General features: G+C 38.2%; 1 protein-coding gene across 1 annotated transcript; it reads left to right on the top strand.

Annotated features, from left to right (window-relative positions):
• Positions 1-4185: 4185 nt before the first annotated feature.
• On the top strand, positions 4186-13423 carry ctgfl (connective tissue growth factor-like). Its single transcript, XM_002939456.5, has 4 exons — positions 4186-4335; positions 5465-5666; positions 11231-11433; positions 12733-13423. The coding sequence occupies exons 1-4, from the start codon at positions 4267-4269 to the stop codon at positions 13069-13071; spliced, it is 813 nt and encodes a 270-aa protein (XP_002939502.1). The 5' UTR covers positions 4186-4266; the 3' UTR covers positions 13072-13423.
• Positions 13424-19592: the final 6169 nt, after the last annotated feature.

Raw genomic sequence — 19592 nt, 5'->3', positions numbered from 1 at the left:
TTTTTTATTTTTAAATTTCGACTAAACTTTTTTCCTTGAATGTCTGACATTTACTAAAAAAATCAGATAAGAAAAGTCTGCAGACATTTTTGACTTGCACCCAAACTTCTACTTTACCGAATAGTTGAACAAAAACCAGCAAAAAAAAATCAGAACCCTACAAAAGAAGGATCTTCAAGGAAAGGAAAGGGAAGGGACTTCTGCCATTGACTTCTACATGATCTTGGCAAGTTTTAGCTGGTAAATTGTCGGATTTGGATTTTTAGCCATATTGACGCATCTTGAAAAAGTTGCAACTTTTTTTCTGCGACTTTTAGTGCTAAAAATCCGAATTGAGAAAACATAAATCTGATAGATAGTAAATGGTCCCCTTAGTGTCTCAATTACTCCTTTAAAAGAGATAGTGACAATTCTGATTTATCAGGAACACATCACTATTGCCCTGTATACCAAGACATTGCCAACTTTTCCTACTACATGTATCCCCTGGACAGGACAAATGCAGATCCTTTGATTATCATACGACTCATATAGTTTTTCCTGTTTTCTTTGCTTATCTCTGCCCTGGTAGATCAGGATGCTTGCTATTAGTCGTCTAGGAGATGCTACCAGCAGTTCCAGGATCCAGAAATCCTCTTCGTCATCAACTATGAATGCAGGAGAGAAGTAGTACTAGTTATGTCAGCCAATTTCAGTATCCACTTCAGTACCTTCAACTATAGACCAGGGAGATGTTTAATGCACCAGTCTGTTTTTAAGGTCTTCCAACTGGCCTCAAGATTAGAAAATTGCTGTGCCATGATGTCTGTGTGACCTGCCAAATGCCTTATTATGTCCTTCAGTTCTTTAATTAATTTTTCATCTTGTGTCATTTTTTCTCTCTTCTTTCTCCCTCTTTCAGCTCATCTACTTTGCCAGTTAAAGTAGTGTGGTTTTCATTGATAATACTGAGTATTTTCACTAGTTAATATTAATTTGGCATGAGCTTCTTTTACCGGTCAGGGATGGTGACCTATTTTACCCAATGACCAGTTTTGCATGGTTCCTGTTGTAATCTAGAAGAGGGGGTCATATTTTCATGAGGCTAAAATTTTGTCAGTGTTCTCACAAATGTTTGTATTTTCTTGGTGACAGCCTCCCTGAGTCTTGCCAGTTTTACTCATATGTCTGCCTCACTGTTACTGCATGTAAGTCTGTGCCATTTCAATGTTAAATCCCCATTGTGCTATTCTCATCCAGTGAAAAGTTCTTCTAGTTCACTTGATGCTGATAGATCATGAGAAGTATGACATCACTCAATAGTTTGTGTATTGCAAGTTATGCAGGTTTATTATAGCCCTGTGTTGCAAACACATCCTAACTAAAGCTAATGGAAGCCAGACCCATATTGCCATATGGTATTAAATATGGTATTGCAGGTAATCTGCAACCAGCGTAGCTTTACATATAATCTGGTAACTTAAACATTCTAGGATATCTGTATATATTCACTGGTCATACTGTTTCTTACCAGATAACTAGACATGCTGACTAACATTTATATCATGCAAATATAGTCTTCTGAAATACATCTGTTTATGTGCAAAAAACATTTGTGCTAAGATTTTCATTGGCTGACAGCAATCAAACTCTTTTCCAATCCAGGCAGAAGATGATTTGTATTATGGTCATACTAAAAATCAAGCACACCACTTCTGACCATAGGCGGATTTTCAATAAGGCTTGGGGAGGCTAAGCCTCCCCAAACCTGCTTTGCCACCTTAAAACCTGGCTCCGTTTCTGCACTGCCCTGCAAATCTTCTCCGGGTTCTGCAGAAATCAGCTGTGCTCTGATTGGATCTTTCTTCTTGTGGATTATCCAATCAGAGCACAGCTTTCTTGACAGGCAGTAAAATTGACCAATCAAGGCGCAGATGCAGACAGGGATCGGGAGATTTTGCAAACTGGAGGCAAGTGCAGAATTGAAGACTAAAAAAAGAAGAATCTGCAGGCTGGAAACTTTACCCAAGAACCAACTTTGAACTTTTGCTGCAGTTTTCATCCCACAGGTACTATACCCAGGCACTATACCCAGGCACTATACCCAGGCACTATACACAGGTACTATACCCAGGCACTATACACAGGCACTATACACAGGCACTATACCCAGGCACTATACCCAGGCACTATACCCAGGCACTATACACAGGCACTATACCCAGGCACTATACCCAGGCACTATACCCAGGCACTATACCCAGGCACTATACACAGGTACTATACCCAGGCACTATACACAGGCACTATACCCAGGCACTATACCCAGGCACTATACACAGGCACTATACTATACTGTATATGTTCTAAAGACTCACCCACTAGCTGAAATTAAATTGTTTTTTGTCACCTGACATCTATAATATCCCTATCCCCTGCCCTAACAGATGGAGGGTAAGTTAACTTTTCCCCCTGACAAAGCTCATTGTGTTTTTATATATTAGATTGTTTGTTTGCACTTTCTATTTTTCTTTTACTTTTGTCATTGTTTTTTTCATTTCTAGTTAGTTACAGTGGAGCCAATGTTGTGTATCAGTGCCAGTGTTATAGTGCCAGGGCCTGAATATCTGCCCTCAGTACCCACTGCTCCTCATGGCATATAATGTGCTGGTTTTATATATAAAGACTGCGTTTTATATAAGTTTTTGAATAATTTGCCTTTCGCTTCTGCCTCTTTCCAGCTTTCAAATGAGGGTCACTGACCAAAAAGTATTGCTCTGTGAAGCTACAGTTTTATTTTTCCATGCAGCCCCTTAACTATTCATATTCCCATCTCTTGTTTAAACCACTACCTGGTAAATAAGACCCTAGCAACCAGATAGCTGCTGAAATACCAAATGGAGAGCAGCTGAACAATAAGCTAAATAACCGAAAAACCATTAAAAATAAAAGAGGACCAATTGCAAATCGTCTCAGAATATCAATGTCTACCTTATATTAAAAATTAACATTCTAAGCATTTTAGGGTTAAAAAAATCCCCCCCACCCGCACTTTTGCAAAGTATCCCTGGGAGTCACTGGGAACGGCAAGAGGTAGTTGGGAAGTTCATTTTTTACACCAGCAGCGAATCCACAGTAGCTATAGGTCAGACTCAGTATGGCCCATCTTTAGCCTCCCCAAACAAAAAAGTCACCCTCCGCCTATGCTTCTGACGTCCCATACTGTGTGGCATGGACACCTTTCCTCTAACTTCTTTTCCTCCATGTCTGCCCCCAGCCACTGTTGCTTAAAAATGAAGTTTGCATTTTATTGCAAGACATTATGAACATCTTACTTTAAGTATAAGAAAAATTAAGAGAAGAATGGAACTCCTCTCTGACATTTCCTATCCTTAGGTCTAACAATGTACATTATCCCTCATATAAATATAGGGACTGACCAGGTAACTGATGATGATATTGCTGAGATGAGTAATTCTAAATGTACTAGCATGCACTCACAAACTGATCTAAAACATATTACTGAATGATCTGTCTACATGTGACACAAAAAAACTATTTATCTCAGTGAAAAACACTTCCTTTGTACTATTAAAATACATTTTTCATTTTGCATCTTCTGGTAGTTTAGATAAGTAAACCCAAAGGAAATATTTTCTGATAAATCCAACCCTGTTAAGAACCCCTACAGTATTAACAATATATTTTGTGAAGCTTTATTTTTTTCTAGCTTTATGTAACTACTGATTTTGTAAGAAGATGCATTATTAAAGGGACTCTCCACATTTTGGCATAATGCTTTATAAGTATATCTCCAATTACATTAAATAGAAATGGTGATTTATAAAAGTGACATAGACAGCAGTGCCTATCTGACTGTTTATATGCTGTGTACTTATACTTCTGCCTGCTGAAAGAATGAAGCAGAAGCCTGCTAAGTGACAGAGTAGAACCAACCTGTTGCATTGTTCCAGGAGTCAGAACCAGAGGACACAAAGGATAAACAAATACTGCTTTCAGTTGCAATAACATTCACAAAAAGTTTAAAACATTTTGGTAAGAATTACACTTTCTATATAAGGAGCCAGTTGAGTAAACTGTCTCCAGGAAAACGCCAATATCCACATTGCAAATATCCGTTTCCTCTATCTTTATCTCAACCTCCAGACATGCTTTATTTTTAAATCACCATATTAAAATGCCATACCCCCATATTAACCCTGACCCAAGCTTCCCTTGCAGCTTTATATCCATACTGCAGAACACTCTGATCATTTTTAAGCAAATATGGAGCTGTGTAACTTTATCCTAGGTTTGACTTTGTTAAATTTTGAATTTGTCTTCGGAGATAAACAGGTACGTTTTTATGATTTATTTTCTGTATTAAAAATATGGTTAATATTTGCAAACGTAGAGAGGCAGATTTTGTATTGTGTGTTGGGATTGGTTCTTTGATGTAATAAAGTGCAAGAAAATTCTATAGCGTGCTAGCATTTTTTCCATGATTGATTTTTTTCCATGGTAATCTTATTTTTAACATTGTGTATTTTCAGAAAATATAAAGCTTGACACTAGTAACTTGGCAAGCTCTTTATTCTTGGGAAGAAATGTGGCCATGAAAAAATTGATGCATCAATGTTATAAAACTCAAACAAGATGAAGAGCTCACTTACATTTAATGACCCAGTCCCAATGGAGGATTAATAATAAATAGGCCCCTTTGGAGGCAGATTTATCAAAATTTGAGTTTGTGTAGTTTTAAAAGTTTTTTTCTACTTGGACTAAACTCACAAATAAGAAAGGCACAAATGTTTCCTTATTTATTTAATAATAAAAAAACTTGGATGCCAAAATGCATTAAAAAATGTGAAAAACCTCTTATTGTGAATTTACATCACTTAAATAACACTAATAGCTCCCCCCAAAAAATACAAAAAACCTGAATACCCCAAAGTAAAAGGACTGCAAATATACTGCCATTGACAGCTCTCACTGACTTCTACGTGACCTCCACAGCTTTTAGATGGTGTATTTTTACATTTGTGTATTTTCTGGTTTTGACGCAAAATAAATGGCGAAAAATTTAAATTTTTTTGCAAAAACAATCTTGCTTTAGTGCAAAAACATACGAATACAGGGAAAAAATACAAACGTTAGTAAATGGCCCCCTTAGTGTTAAAGCATAAGTAAAAGGATTTAGATTTAGGAATGAACATATGGCTGCAGGCAAAAGTAATAGGGATGGATATCATTCTGTGGGCAAGGAGCACTGAGCCTAGATTATATAAAATGGGATGGTGCTGGAGATTTATGAATTATGATGCATAGAGGTACCCCTTAGAGTTAGCATTGAAGGGTATCTTCTCATTAATATAAACAACAAAATATTTGCATTAATTGTATAGACATTTTAAATATATATTTCACTGTGAAAATTATCATTATATGACTGATGTTAAACTGCTAATTTCCCTTTCCACTCTAGGGCTGTCCCCATAGGTGTGTATGCCCAGTGAATGACATATGCTCTGTGAAAGCAGAAAAAATCCTGGATACCTGTGGTTGCGGATGCGAGGTGTGTGCCCAGGAAGAAGGTGCCATATGTGATGGACTAAGACCATGCAATCCAAATCAGAACCTTAGCTGTGAATATCCAGACTTGCAGGGGAAGCCAGGAGTGTGCAAAGGTACATGGCACTATATTTTGTAAAGACTTAGATTAACATTATGACAGAAAAAGATCTTTTGGTTCAGTTAATCTTTTATTTGTTAGCTGTATATGACATTAAAGCTCAGATATGTAGGGGTTAGCATGCTTCATTATGTATATTTTGCTCTAATTATACATCTTTATTGTAATTCTTCAAAAATATATTTTCTTGTTTTTGGTATCATTACAATTTTTCTGTCCTTTCTCTCACTTATGCAAGTTATTGAAGCCTTTCTTTTTATGTTTTCTTTTGAGATGCACAAAGATAAATGTGCAAAAAAGACATTTAAGGAGAACTTAAGCTTAACTGAAGAAATACCTCGAAAGATGCCCCAGTAACTCCCTATCTTCTTTTTTACTGATTCACTGCTCATGCTCTGTGCTGCTGTCAGTTACTGAGCTTAGGGACCGACTCACAATATACTGGTTATATAGAATATAAATGTCACAATATAAGGCTGATTCATAATTACAGATAATGACTACATGGCAGCTCAGTAACCAGTGCAGTAATAATTAGCTCTGTAGCATCAGCCTATATTACAGGCCAAACTCATTTTCTACTTAATAAGTTGTGACAACCCCTAAGCTTAGCTTTTCAACAGCCGCTCAGAGCCCACTGAGCATGCGAGTGTTGCAGACACATTCAATGATGGTGACCCTCTGTGACATTTTTGATATCCTGGATCATTACTATTGAAATGATGAAACTTTAGACTGGTACAAAAAGTTTAGTATATAAGATACAGCATTTTTAGCTATATTCATTTTTAGGGTTTAGTTCTCCTTTAAGGTTCATTTACTGTGACTATGCGCATTTGAAAGTCACTTGCTTCTGGGGTCTTGCTGACAAGCCTGTCTTTATGCAGAAAACCCATTATCCAGAAAACTCTAAATTACAGGAAGGCCATCTCCTGTAGATTCCATTTTAAGCAAATAATTAAAATAATTTTCTTTTTAATAATAATAATAATAATAATAATAATAATAATAAAACAGTACCTTGTACTTTATCCTAACTAAAATGCATTAATCCATATTGGTGGCAGGACAATCCTTTTATTTTTTTTCAATGTTGAAATTATTTTTAGCAGACTTAAGGTACACTGATCTAAATTACAGAAAGATCCCTTATCTGGAAATCCCCAGGTCTGAAGCATTCTGGATAACAGGTCCTATACATGGGTATTCATATTGCTGTTGTTCAGCTTCAACCACCCTGATCCCACTGATAGCTGGAGGTGGAGTTAACTACAGGTTCACTTTACCTGAGAATAAAAACTTTCGATTCTGTAAAATCTTGAACCAAATCTGAATTTCTACATTACTGAATAGTTTTTAATAGGTACTTCAGTCATACAAGCGGCAAAATAACCCCCTTTGTGTGCTGCTAACAGCTCTCCTTCTATAAATCAGTAATTTATTTGCTGGTTACTAATTACTAATTATTACTAGTTATTCTTCAGGGTGCATTTTAATTACAACATAATAGCAGGTCTTTTAGAGGTTCTTTTTAATATCTGACACTCGTTCTCTCATGCTGATAACAGCAGTTTAATGCTGTAGGTTGTTATAAGCAATGAAACTAAAATTCTACTGGAATGGAAGTTTCTTTATTTCAGTGCTGTAAGCTTTATCCTTCCTTTTACATGACATTATGTAATATATAACAGCTTGTATTCTGATTAAATAGCTTGTTTTGAAGATGTTGAGCTTGAATAGTCAGTAACCTTACATTCTGTAAATATAGCAGCTAGGGTTTACTTATCTGCTTTCTTCTGCCATAGAATCCAACAAGTCAGGCTGTAAAAGGTGGCCATACACATTCTGATATTAGTTTTCTTCCGAGGAACGTTCGGATATTGGTCGTACGTTTAAAAGCAACCATCTGAAACTAACATTCAGACTGAAATTGAATTAAAGCCCATAAAATACAAATCGGAGAATATTCTGAACATGAAATAGTTGGCAGACACCAATCGTACAAAAGTGACTTCCATTGTAGGTCCCCCAAATACAGTGGTGTGAAAAACTATTTGCCCCCCTTCCTGATTTCTTATTCTTTTGCATGTTTGTCACACATAAATGTTTCTGCTCATCAAAAACCGTTAACTATTAGTCAAAGATAACATAATTGAACACAAAATGCAGTTTTTAAATGAAGATTTACGTTATTAAGGGAGAAAAAAAACTCCAAATCTACATGGCCCTGTGTGAAAAAGTGATTGCCCCCCTTGTTAAAAAATAACTTAACTGTGGTTTATCAATTTCAATATCAATTTCTGTAGTCACCCCCAGGCCTGATTACTGCCACACCTGTTTCAATCAAGAAATCACTTAAATAGGAGCTACCTGACACAGAGAAGTAGACCAAAAGCACCTCAAAAGCTACACATCATGCCAAGATCCAAAGAAATTGAGGAACAAATGAGAACAAAAGTAATTGAGATCTATCAGTCTGGTAAAGGTTATAAAGCCATTTCTAAAGCTTTGGGACTCCAGCGAACCACAGTGAGAGCCATTATCCACAAATGGCAAAAACATGGAACAGTGGTGAACCTTCCCAGGAGTGGCCGGCCGACCAAAATTACCCCAAGAGCGCAGAGACAACTCATCCGAGAGGCCACAAAAGACCCCAGGACAACATCTAAAGAACTGCAGGCCTCACTTGCCTCAATTAAGGTCAGTGTTCACGACTCCACCATAAGAAAGAGACTGGGCAAAAACGGCCTGCATGGCAGATTTCCAAGGCGCAAACCACTTTTAAGCAAAAAGAACATTATGGCTCATCTCAATTTTGCTAAAAAACATCTCAATGATTGCCAAGACTTTTGAGAAAATATCTTGTGGACCGACGAGACAAAAGTTGAACTTTTTGGAAGGTGCGTGTCCCGTTACATCTGGCGTAAAAGTAACACAGCATTTCAGAAAAAGAACATCATACCAACAGTAAAATATGGTGGCGGTAGTGTGATGGTCTGGGGTTGTTTTGCTGCTTCAGGACCTGGAAGGCTTGCTGTGATAGATGGAACCATGAATTCTACCGTCTACCAAAAAATCCTGAAGGAGAATGTCCGGCCATCTGTTCGTCAACTCAAGCTGAAGCGATCTTGGGTGCTGCAGCAGGACAATGACCCAAAACAAACCAGCAAATCCACCTCTGAATGGCTGAAGAAAAACAAAATGAAGACTTTGGAGTGGCCTAGTCAAAGTCCTGACCTGAATCCTATTGAGATGTTGTGGCATGACCTTAAAAAGGCGGTTCATGCTAGAAAACCCTCAAATAAAGCTGAATTACAACAATTCTGCAAAGATGAGTGAGCCAAATTCCTCCAGAGCGCTGTAAAAGACTCGTTGCAAGTTATCGCAAACGCTTGATTGCAGTTATTGCTGCTAAGGGTGGCCCAACCAGTTATTAGGTTCAGGGGGCAATTACTTTTTCACACAGGGCCATGTAGGTTTGGATTTTTTTTTTCCCTAAATAATAAAAACCCTCATTTAAAAACTGCATTTTGTGTTTACTTGTGTTATCTTTGACTAATAGTTAAATGTGTTTGATGATCAGAAACATTTAAGTGTGACAAACATGCAAAAGAATAAGAAATCAGGAAGGGGGCAAATAGTTTTTCACACCACTGTATATAGTCAGATACACAATACATTCGCAGATACAATCAACTAAACAACGATCAGCATGGTACGAAAATTATTGGAACGATAATTCGGAGCCCACACACGGCCTGAAAATCATAAGAAACTAGGTTTTTGTATGATATTATCGGTATGTGTATAGCCAGCTTAAGAACAGAACAGCAGTTAGTTAGTTTTTACTGCAGAATGTTTAAATAAATTGTAATTTGTTACTGGATGAGGTAAAAAATATTTTAGTAAATAAAAGTATCTTTATATAGATCCTTGAACTGAGGATTGTAGTAACTACAGGGTCTCTGGAGCATTGCTTAGAAATGTCATGTGCTTTCCTGAAAGAATATTCAGTTATTTTGTATCTCAGCAATCTTTATTATTTTTATGTGTTATTTCTGCACAGTATAATTGGATAATGACCAGTGTTCCAACTCAATGCATATTTTTTGCATAATTTTGTATTGTGTATGCGCTCTGTTTGTTCTTTGTATACTTATTGCTGTCACATGATTTTACCAAAGGCAGCTCTACGTTATTATTATTATTTTTTTTTTTTTTTTTTAGAAATCACACTTCAATTTATACAACAGAATTTTTTGTAGTAGCACATTGCATTTTGACCAGGGAGACCACATTTCCCTCTTATCAAATCTGGACAGGGGTGTGAGGGGTGTGAGCGGTGACGTCACAGGGTGGGGACATTGCGATCAGTGATTGGGCAATTGCCGCTTCAGTCTAGAAGAGTCCTGCTTGGTTCTGACCCAGACAACCCTTTTAAAAACCAGAATGTCCGGACATGTGGAAACCCTAATTCTGACCCTAGTGTTCACTAACTTAAGTTAGTTGGAGGCTTGCAGATTATGTGCCATGTTTTTTGCTATGATTAATTCCAGGAGATTGGTTTTAAAGCACAGGCTTTTAATCAGCCCCAACACTGATATTAGCTTTCTTCTTTGCCTGCACCCAGAACCATTGTGTGGTAATTGTTGGGGCTGATTCTCGACCTTTGGTTTCCGCAGGCGGAAATCAGCCCCCGAGTGGCATTAGCCTTTAGCTTTAAGCAGGAGAGATGCTTCAAGAAGACTAGCAGACTCAGCCTGAATCCGCAGTGGGCTAAGGTTGATCCCATATGGGCCAGATAACCGCAGGCCTAGAAACTGTGCCTATTCTCAAAAAATCTTTTGGTTGTGTCTGCACCAGGAGCTGTGCCCCCCCTCCCCATTATGCTTCTGTTACCTACCACTAGTTCTGCCCCTGGATATAGGTTACTGCCAAATGTGTCCAATTTTGGTAAATGACAGCTCCTAAGTATTTCTCCCAGATCTCATGGTATGAGATTTTAAGACAAATTACGGGGATGCCTGAGGTACTGTTGTGGGACCACAACATAAGAAGGCAAGGCCCTAATTTTTAAACACTGAATTCTGGAGTTATAGCATTAACCAAAATATATATATTTTTTAAATTGTTATTAACCTCTAGTTATCTCATGCTGTTAAAATTGCAGTTCACGTCAGTGTCACAAAGGTGTATAAGCTAACCAAAATCCATAATAACCTTTTCTGTTACAGAAATTAAACTTTCAGGTTCATGAGAGCTAATTTAAAATTTACTTCCTTTTTAAAACTAGGACCATGTCTGCTTTCTGTTGGTCTTGTGACTCTGTTTTTGTGCCTTCATTCATATATTAGCATTTCTTAAGAAGTGGTGCATATAAACATGTACTTTCCCTAGTTTTGTTAGGGATGTAGTAGTAGTGAATAATGTCAAGTTAGTTGTCAAGGCTCTTTCTAGCTGTGATATTGAATGGACCAATAGTCCTACATGAATATATTTCAGTCCAGTTCAATATGTTAAATGGCAGTATCTTTTTCTCTTTTTTTTATTTATTTACAGATGTCAGCAAAGACAGAGAGATGGTTATCAAACCAATAACTTGCAATAAGGATCCAACAGAGTGGACACCATGCTCCCGTTCCTGTGGGTTTGGGCAGTCATTAAGAATAAAGTATGACAAGGAAAGTTGCACTTCCAGAGCAGAGAAGAGATTGTGCATGATCAGACCCTGCAAAGGGGAGTATTCCATAGGAAACTACACGGTAAGAAAGAAGGGAAGCAAGGAACATATCGATTTGATTATAAGATTGTGAAAAGTATGGCGTGGGGAGGCATAGCAAGGCAAAAGACAAAGTCGAAACAGAGACAGGAGCAGAGATACAGTTCTGAGCTTGGTGGTACTCCCAAGGCTGAGTGGATGGTCTGAAGTTTAAGTTAGAAGGCTTCAGACCAGAATGTTACAGAACACATGTGAAGGCTGCTCTTTTCATTTGTTTTATGCGTAACCCATTTAAAGCGGTTGTTCACCTTCATGTTAACTTTTAGTATGTTATAGAATGGCCTTTTCTATGCAAGTTTTCAATTGGTCTTCATTTTTTATTTGTTATAGTTTTTGAGTAATTTGCCTTCCACTTCTGACTCCAGCTTTCAAATAGGGGTCACTGACCCCATCAGCCAAAAACCTTTGCTCTGTGAGGCTACAGTGTTATTGTTACATTTTTTATTACTTATGTTATATTTAGGCCCTCCTCTATTTATATTCCTGTCTCTCTTTCAAACCACTGCCTGGTTGCTAGGTTAAATTGGACCCTAGCAACCAAGTTGCTGCTAAAATTCCAAACTGGAGAGCTGCTGAACATAAAGCTAAATAACTTAAAACCCCTAAATAATAACAAATTAAAGCCAATTGCAAATTGTCTCAGAATAGCACTCTATAAGTTAATTTAAAGGTGAACAACCCCTTTAATAATTCACCTCTCTGTGATACCTGAGGGTACATTTATTTTTTAACTGGATTTTAAAATGCAAGTGCAAAACTCAGCACAGCATCCACCTGTCAGGGTATATATGGAGTGATAACGTGAACTCATGCATTTTTGTGCCAAAATCCATCCATGCCTTTCGTCACAGGCAGACATGAACACACAACAATAAGAGTGATGTCACACTGGGTGGATTCTAATGTTCCCCTATGCTGAAAAAAGCCTTTGCTTGTGCCTGCATCCAGAGCTTTTGCATCGGCCTGGGTGCAAGCAAACACGGGAATTTGGCATGAAACGGCTTGCCTGTGTTTCTATGCAGACTGAGCAAGCACTAGTGTTCCACTAGCCTTGTACTCAACTGGCGAGTCAACTACCTTTAGGACACAGATATTTCATTCTATAAGGTCAAACTTTTGATAGCCTAAGTTGCTTGGATAATTGTTGTGAGTTAACTTAATGATACCATTGTTCTTTTTGACCCCCTAACAAATAAAAATATATCAGCTGAGACTGAAGCAGGTGGGACTGTTTTTATTTTCTTTCTTCACAGCTCATCTTTCTTTCTCTTCCTTCTCTTAGCTTCTGAAGATCACCAAAAATTGCAATCGTGTCTTGCGCTGGTCAGAACCTCTCAAGCTGAATCACCGTGGATGTCACACACAGCGTCCTCTGCGTCCCAAATTCTGTGGGTTATGCTCTGATGGGAGGAAGTGTTTTCCCTCAGAGACAGAGACACGCTCCGTGTCCTTCAAGTGCCCCCTTTCTTCTAAAGTGGTTACCCGTCAGTTTATGTGGGTGGAGAAATGCCAGTGCAGGGATTTGGTAAAAGGTAAAAAAGGGAAAGGAGAAAAGAGACATAAAAAGAAGAAGGAGAGTGAAAATGAAGAAGAAAAATTTAACGCTATAGAAGAAATGTGAATAGAAAAGAAAACTGGAAGAAAAGGTTAATGGGAGGGTTTGGGGGTGCAGACTGCAGGAAAGGCCAGGGAACATTTTAAGGGGAGATTACAGTACAAAAAGAAATAATTTTTTTCATAGATAAGAATCAAACTGTGACCCTCCAGCTGTTGTGTGGGTTATCTTTAGCTAATACATACTGGTATATTTATGCACACATTTTAACAAATATTTCAGTGCTCACTGATCCTTCCACACAAAGGGTTATTGTGCACTTCTTAGCTCAGTTACAGCCTTTTCACTTTTGCTATTGCTGATGACAAACCCTTCTGTGTTAATAGAAATGCAATAAAGTGCTGTCATATGATTTGAAGGCTGGATTCAATTAAATTACTACATAACAGGCTGGAAGTGGTGGAGAAGCAATTTGGAGAGATCCAACATGATCAAGGGGTAGAATAGTGAGATGGTAATATTACATGGATTAAAGCAGTGATCCTCAACCAGTGTCTCATGAGCAACATGTTGCTCCCCATCCCCTTGGATGTTGCTCCCTGTGGCCTCTAAGCAGGTGCTTATTTTTGAATTTCTGGTAAGAAGGCAAGGTTTGGTCAAGTTTTGCTCAAAACCAAGTATAATGCCAAACAGAGCCTTCTGTAGGCTGCAAGTCCATAAAGGGGCTATTAAGTAGCCAATTATAGCTCTTATTGGCTCACTCAGGAACCTTTTACATGCTTGTGTTACTCACCTACACTTTTTTCCATTTAAATGTGGCTCAAGGGTTTAAATAAAGGTTCAGAATAGTAAGGATACATTAAATAGAGGAGCAGTAATAATGAATTGACTGGGAAAATAAGAAAGCATAACAATCTTTTTTATCCAATAAGAAATACTGGATGAAACCCACATGTCCTGTGACAAGCACGAGGAGAGGCATGCTGCTTAATAAACAGCCAAAAAATAATACCCTCTCTGCTCTCCATCTACTGTTCTGCCATTACAACTCTCAGCGCTTCTCAGCACCCAGTCAGCATGAAGTTTTCTTTCCTCCTTCACTGATCAATAAAACCACACATCTGCAAAAAAATGTGCAGTATGGGTATGGGACGGATATGTAATTTGGAACTCCATACCTTAACTCTGCTAAAAAAAAAAAAAAAAAATTAAATATTAATTAAACCCAACGGGATTGTTTTGCCTTCAGTAAGGATTAATTTTATGTTACTTGGGATCAAGTACAAGGTGCCATTTTAAAAAGGGAATAATTTTTAAAAAAATTAGATTTGCTTATAATGGAGTCTATGGTAGATGGCCTTTCCATAATTCAGAACTTTCTGGATAACGGATTTCTGGCTAACAGATCTGATACCTGTAATCCACAGCACCCAGTTAGCAATTAGCCTTAAATAATCTAGTGGTCAATTGAAAATACCTCACTAATGGATATGGTACCTGGATTAGTAAATTGGCTATGCAAAGTTCTATCACTCTTGCTGTGGCCAAGTGTCCTTGCAGCAAATCCTATCATTGCTTGCTTCTCTGTAGCTGTCTATAGCAGCCTGTGCACATGATTCTAAATGCTATCCTGAACTGAATTCTTTTTCTAGATATACTTCTCTTTAGCAAAAATAAAAAAATACGAAGTGAACCTACTCAAATATATTCCCATCCTAACTGCACAGAATTCTGCCCCTTGCTTTTCATAAGCTCCTGCTGCTTCTGTGCTAAATGTGCTTCACTGCTTATTGCCCTCTGGCTCTCACCACTCACTACGTTTCCTGCACGACTGACTCACAGCATTGTCTCTGCTTACTGTTTCATAGTTCTCAATGCTCTGCCTACACAAAGGCACTTTTGTTTTTGAATCCACCCCACTCTGCATGCATGTACAGAAGATTTAAAAGCAATGTCACAAAATATCTTCATATTGCTCAACTAAATACACAAACTATTCAGTGTGCTGTCCATGTAATCATACACACATTTGCAGCCTCCATATTGTATTTATTCCCCAGCAATCATTGCTGTTCCTGGGAGATGTATAACCAGGGGGACTTGCACTTCGTGCAATTGCATCTGATGAATTAAAACACATGCAATTGCTGTTCCTGGGAGATGTATAACCAGGGGGACTTGCACTTGGTGCAATTGCGTCTGATGCATTCAAACGCATGCAATTCCGTTTCTTGTGCTTCACTGGGGATCTGAGGCAATTACAATGAAAACTTTGATGTTGGTATATAGTCATTTTCAATATTTGATGTCAAAATTACATCTACATAAAAATTCTTTATGTGCAAGTACACTGCTAATATTGGTACAGGCTTCTGTGGTAACCCTGGGGCTACCCTCATCTTTGAGGGGGTGTTAGACCCAGGGTTTCCCAGCACCAATAAGAACACTAGCACAATTCGGCCAAACAGACTAGCAGGACAGCTTGACACCTGCTGTGGCTGTGCTTTGTAAATGGGCCTTAACAATGAGCAACTTAACAACGTACTCCTCTGTGTCTACTTTGTAAAGGATCCAGTCACAGGAAGTCGCTGCACTTAATTTATTATATGTAATTTCTACTGAGGTACAACTGTTTTCCAACTCCCAGTATTACCTAAAGGGATCCGGTCATACCTGATTTAAATGGAAACAGACCTAGGATTAACTTGGTAATGTTTAACAGCCCTCTACATCCGGGAGGAGTGTTAAGGTCCCCATACACGGGCCGACTATAGCTGCCGATATCGGTCCCTTGGACCGATTCGGCAGCTAATCGGCCCGTGTATGGGGAGAGCAGAGCGGCCTGGCCGACCGATATCTGGCCTGAAATTGGCCAGATCTCGATCGGCCAGGTTAGAAAATCCGGTCGGATCGGGGACCCATCAGCGCGTTGATGCCGCCCCAGATCTGACTGCACCATTGCTGCCCAAATAATCCGATCGTTTGGCCCCAGGGCCAAACGATCGGATTATTTTTTTTTTTACCTAAATGCTCCCCGATATCGCCCACCCGTAGGTGGGGATATCGGGGGAAGATCCGCTCGCTTGGTGACATCGCCAAGCGAGCGGATCTGCTCGTGTATGGCCACCTTTAGACAGTCCATAAACACATACATACACACCATTTATAACCTTCACTTGGAGGTCCGCTGTATGGTGGGGTTAAACAGAAAGTTGTATAAATGCTAATTACTGTTACTGTCATACAATAAAAAGGCAGACAGACTATCACAGTGCTCACATTTAAAACTCTTAAGGAACTGTCTGGGGGCACCAGATGTCTGCAGAATGCTGTACTAAAAAAATACTTGACCACCAAAAATTTCAGTACAGGGGAACATTGAATACAACCGGGAAAATTTGCTTCAGTGCACTAACCTATAGCAATCAATCAGAGATTTGCTTTCAGTACTTTACCTAGAGCAGATTAATCAAAACTACTTCCTGTTTGGTTGCTATGGGTTACTGCACTGCAAATATGCCCAGTATTGATAAATGTATTAAAGGTACAGCTTGCACCTAAGAGCGGGGGTATTGTAATGCATAAATGCTTTTGTTCTTTTAATGGAAAAGGAAATGGAGGGAGCACACAGCCCATGACAAAATGCACCATATGCACATTGCCCTGCAAGAGACTTCAGTAGCCATTTTTTTGCCCACAAGCTTCACAGATATCATTCTGTAATGTCACCATTTTAATAAAATTTAAACTGTTAACAAGGTACATCTAAAATTATTGGGAAACCCGAGGCTGGGTAGCACTGACATACCTGACTGATGTAGTTTTGACATTTGCACTGCAATTTACTTTCTGTTTGTAAATATTCACTTGTGTATACAGATGAAAAATATGCATTCCATATTATAAAAATGTATTTATATAGCACCAGCAGTTATGCAGTCTTTCTTAGTATTATACTAATATAAAAAACACAAAAAGTTTAAGTCCTCTGTTCACATGGGATTACAGTCTAAAGGTTAGATAAATAATAGAATGTTGTTGGAGGGAAAAGGTCTTGGAGAAGGAGATATGTCTAACCGGACAATGCAGAGAAGGTGGTAAGATGCGGAGTACAGGGGACAAGAAGGACAGGATGAATAAGATCTAGGAAGAAGCACTATTATTAAAGGTTTTGAATGTAACCGTGACTAGTTTGAATTTAAGATGCAATGAGCCAGTGAGTGGATTTACATAATGCCACTGCAAATATAGTAAAGTCTAAAGTGCTGTCAATACACCCTGCCTTTCATCACACTTGGTCCTTCCTGAACTGAGTTATATTCTGACTCTAATTGATGTTTCCCCTGTCATAATGCTAGGCTGCAGACTTAATACAATTTCCTGATTTTAGAAGCATAACAAAATTGGATTACTGTTAACTGGTAGAAGGAGGCTAATAATTACAGTGAGAGAGTAACTCATATAAGAGGAAGCAATACAGACACACACATGCACAGAAAAAGCTTGGAATTGCAGAAACAGAAATGAACACTTCAACCATCTTTTTATCATTAATGCTACTAATGCAGAGTGGTAAGTATGGTGTATAACCTATTTTGGAATGAAGCAGAACAATTTATTGGTGAGACCTAGCCTGAAGGCCAGCTTGGGGGAGATTTGGGATGAATGTTTGTTTGTTTTTTTTGTCCTCAAAATCCAGGCAGTTCTGTTATAATAAGATTATTGGTGATTTTTTTTTGTCCTGGGTGTTTCTGAAATTATAGAAAGATAATTATATAAATCAGTGTTGTTAGGCCTGGGGTGGGGCTGAAAAAGAAGCTTAACCTAAAAGGGGTGCTCCAAGCAAAAATATACAAAAATGACTGCTATAGGGATTTGCTGGGAATCTTATAGAGATGTACGATATAGAAATATATATATATATATATAAATAAAAGAGAGTCCACACGACAGCACCACACCCCAAAGATTGCTACCATGTAGCTGCCCCTGTTCACAGAATACCATATAGATACCGAATCAAACACAACCAGCACCAAGGGTCTTATGGTTCAAATAGATATTAGTGTATTATAATTGCATGTACAACCGACATTTCAGTCCCTTTATCAAGATATCTGTGAATCTTATTGGGGAACAAGCAATATTATTATACTATTAAGTTTTAGTGGAGTAGCAATGAAAGCTACCTAGGTATTCTGTAGGGGAATAGGGGTATCTGAAGAAATATTGGAATAAGAGATAGCAGTCCCTTCTGTAGTGCAACAGGAATAAGAAACACCAGGTATCAAAGAGGAATAGAAGTAAGAGAGATAGCTGGGATAACTGTGTGGCCTCTCGATCTAGGAACAGAACAGGAACATGAACTGCATGTTTAAATCTACTCAGCAGAACAGGAAAATCCTTGGTGATTCATCCATTGTGATAAATTTGTGTATATAATATAATAAGCAGGGTGTGCTTAAACACAGCTTTCTAAAGAAAACTTAAGTTGGAACTTTTTAACTTTAAAAATTTTATTTTGCAGGAAACTCTTTGAAATGTTACACTTGTCTTTTTCCAACAATTTCACCTCTGGAATGCTTAAAATTCCCAGTTTCCTGCCCTCCCTCTGAAAGATGTCTCACCTCTACAGCCACTGGGAGAAAAGGTAAGCACAATAGCTGCATATAGAAAGTTATTTGAAAGTGCCAAGTAACACCGCTTCATTATATTGACCATTCAAAATGGTGCACAGATACTGACCATGATGTGTTATTAATAAAGGGAATAATACATCCCCTGTTGTTAAATAAGGTTATTACAAACCAGTATTGTGTCTTTATATGGTCATGAAAAGTGTTGAAGGCCAAGTCACCATAAGAACCATTTACATTTATAAGGATTTATTTTAGGGATGCAACTGTATCACAACTTTTTTTGCATAATTCTGATTTGGCTGAATCTTAACTGCTTAGAGCACCAAATCACATTAACATAAATCATATTCATTTTATATCCCTATAACTGCAGAGGAAAATTAACTGGCATATGTAGTTCATAAGAGTGGGATACTGTTTCACAACACAGCCACCAGTTAGATATCATCCCAGTACCTTCATTGCTAGCGCTGTCCAGCAGGCAAATGAAGAAAGGAATTAGGGAGTGGGTGAAGAGAAAAACAGATTTAGGAGATCTGATCCAGAGTTTATAATTTACTGGAGGCATCCCAAAACCCAAGTGTTCAGAGATTCATATGCTGCCTAATAATCAATTTAAATTCTTAAAATCTTATTTTGGCACTGTATAACTACACATTAGAATTCTAATACACAGCACCTGATTCCCAACCTTAGTATGTTGTGGCTCTCACTACAGTGCAGACATTGTCCATCTCCCTTGAATTACAGCGACCCTTTACAGTGGTGTGAAGTGGCAAGAGCTGCTGTGGAAGTAACATAGTAACATAGTAAGTTGGGTTGAAAAAAGACATACGTCCATCAAGTTCAACCATAATGCCTATATATAACCTGCCTAACTGCTAGTTGATCCAGAGGAAGGCAAAAAACCCCTCTGAAGCCTCTCTAATTTGCCGCAGAGGGGAAAAA

Source organism: Xenopus tropicalis, chromosome 8, assembly GCF_000004195.4.
Source record: "Xenopus tropicalis strain Nigerian chromosome 8, UCB_Xtro_10.0, whole genome shotgun sequence".
Classification (NCBI taxonomy): Eukaryota; Metazoa; Chordata; class Amphibia; order Anura; family Pipidae; genus Xenopus; species Xenopus tropicalis.
The sequence above is the reverse complement of the archived record's forward strand: the minus strand, read 5'-3'. Positions and strand labels throughout refer to the sequence as shown.

Bases quoted from the DNA above. Each gene is read 5' to 3' on its own strand.
- ctgfl (XM_002939456.5), top strand. From the start codon at position 4,267: ATGGAGCTGTGTAACTTTATCCTAGGTTTGACTTTGTTAAATTTTGAA. The intron at 4,336-5,464 runs GTACGTTTTTAT...TTTCCACTCTAG, and splicing joins TTGTCTTCGGAGATAAACAG to GGCTGTCCCCATAGGTGTGT. The intron at 11,434-12,732 runs GTAAGAAAGAAG...TCCTTCTCTTAG, and splicing joins ATTCCATAGGAAACTACACG to CTTCTGAAGATCACCAAAAA.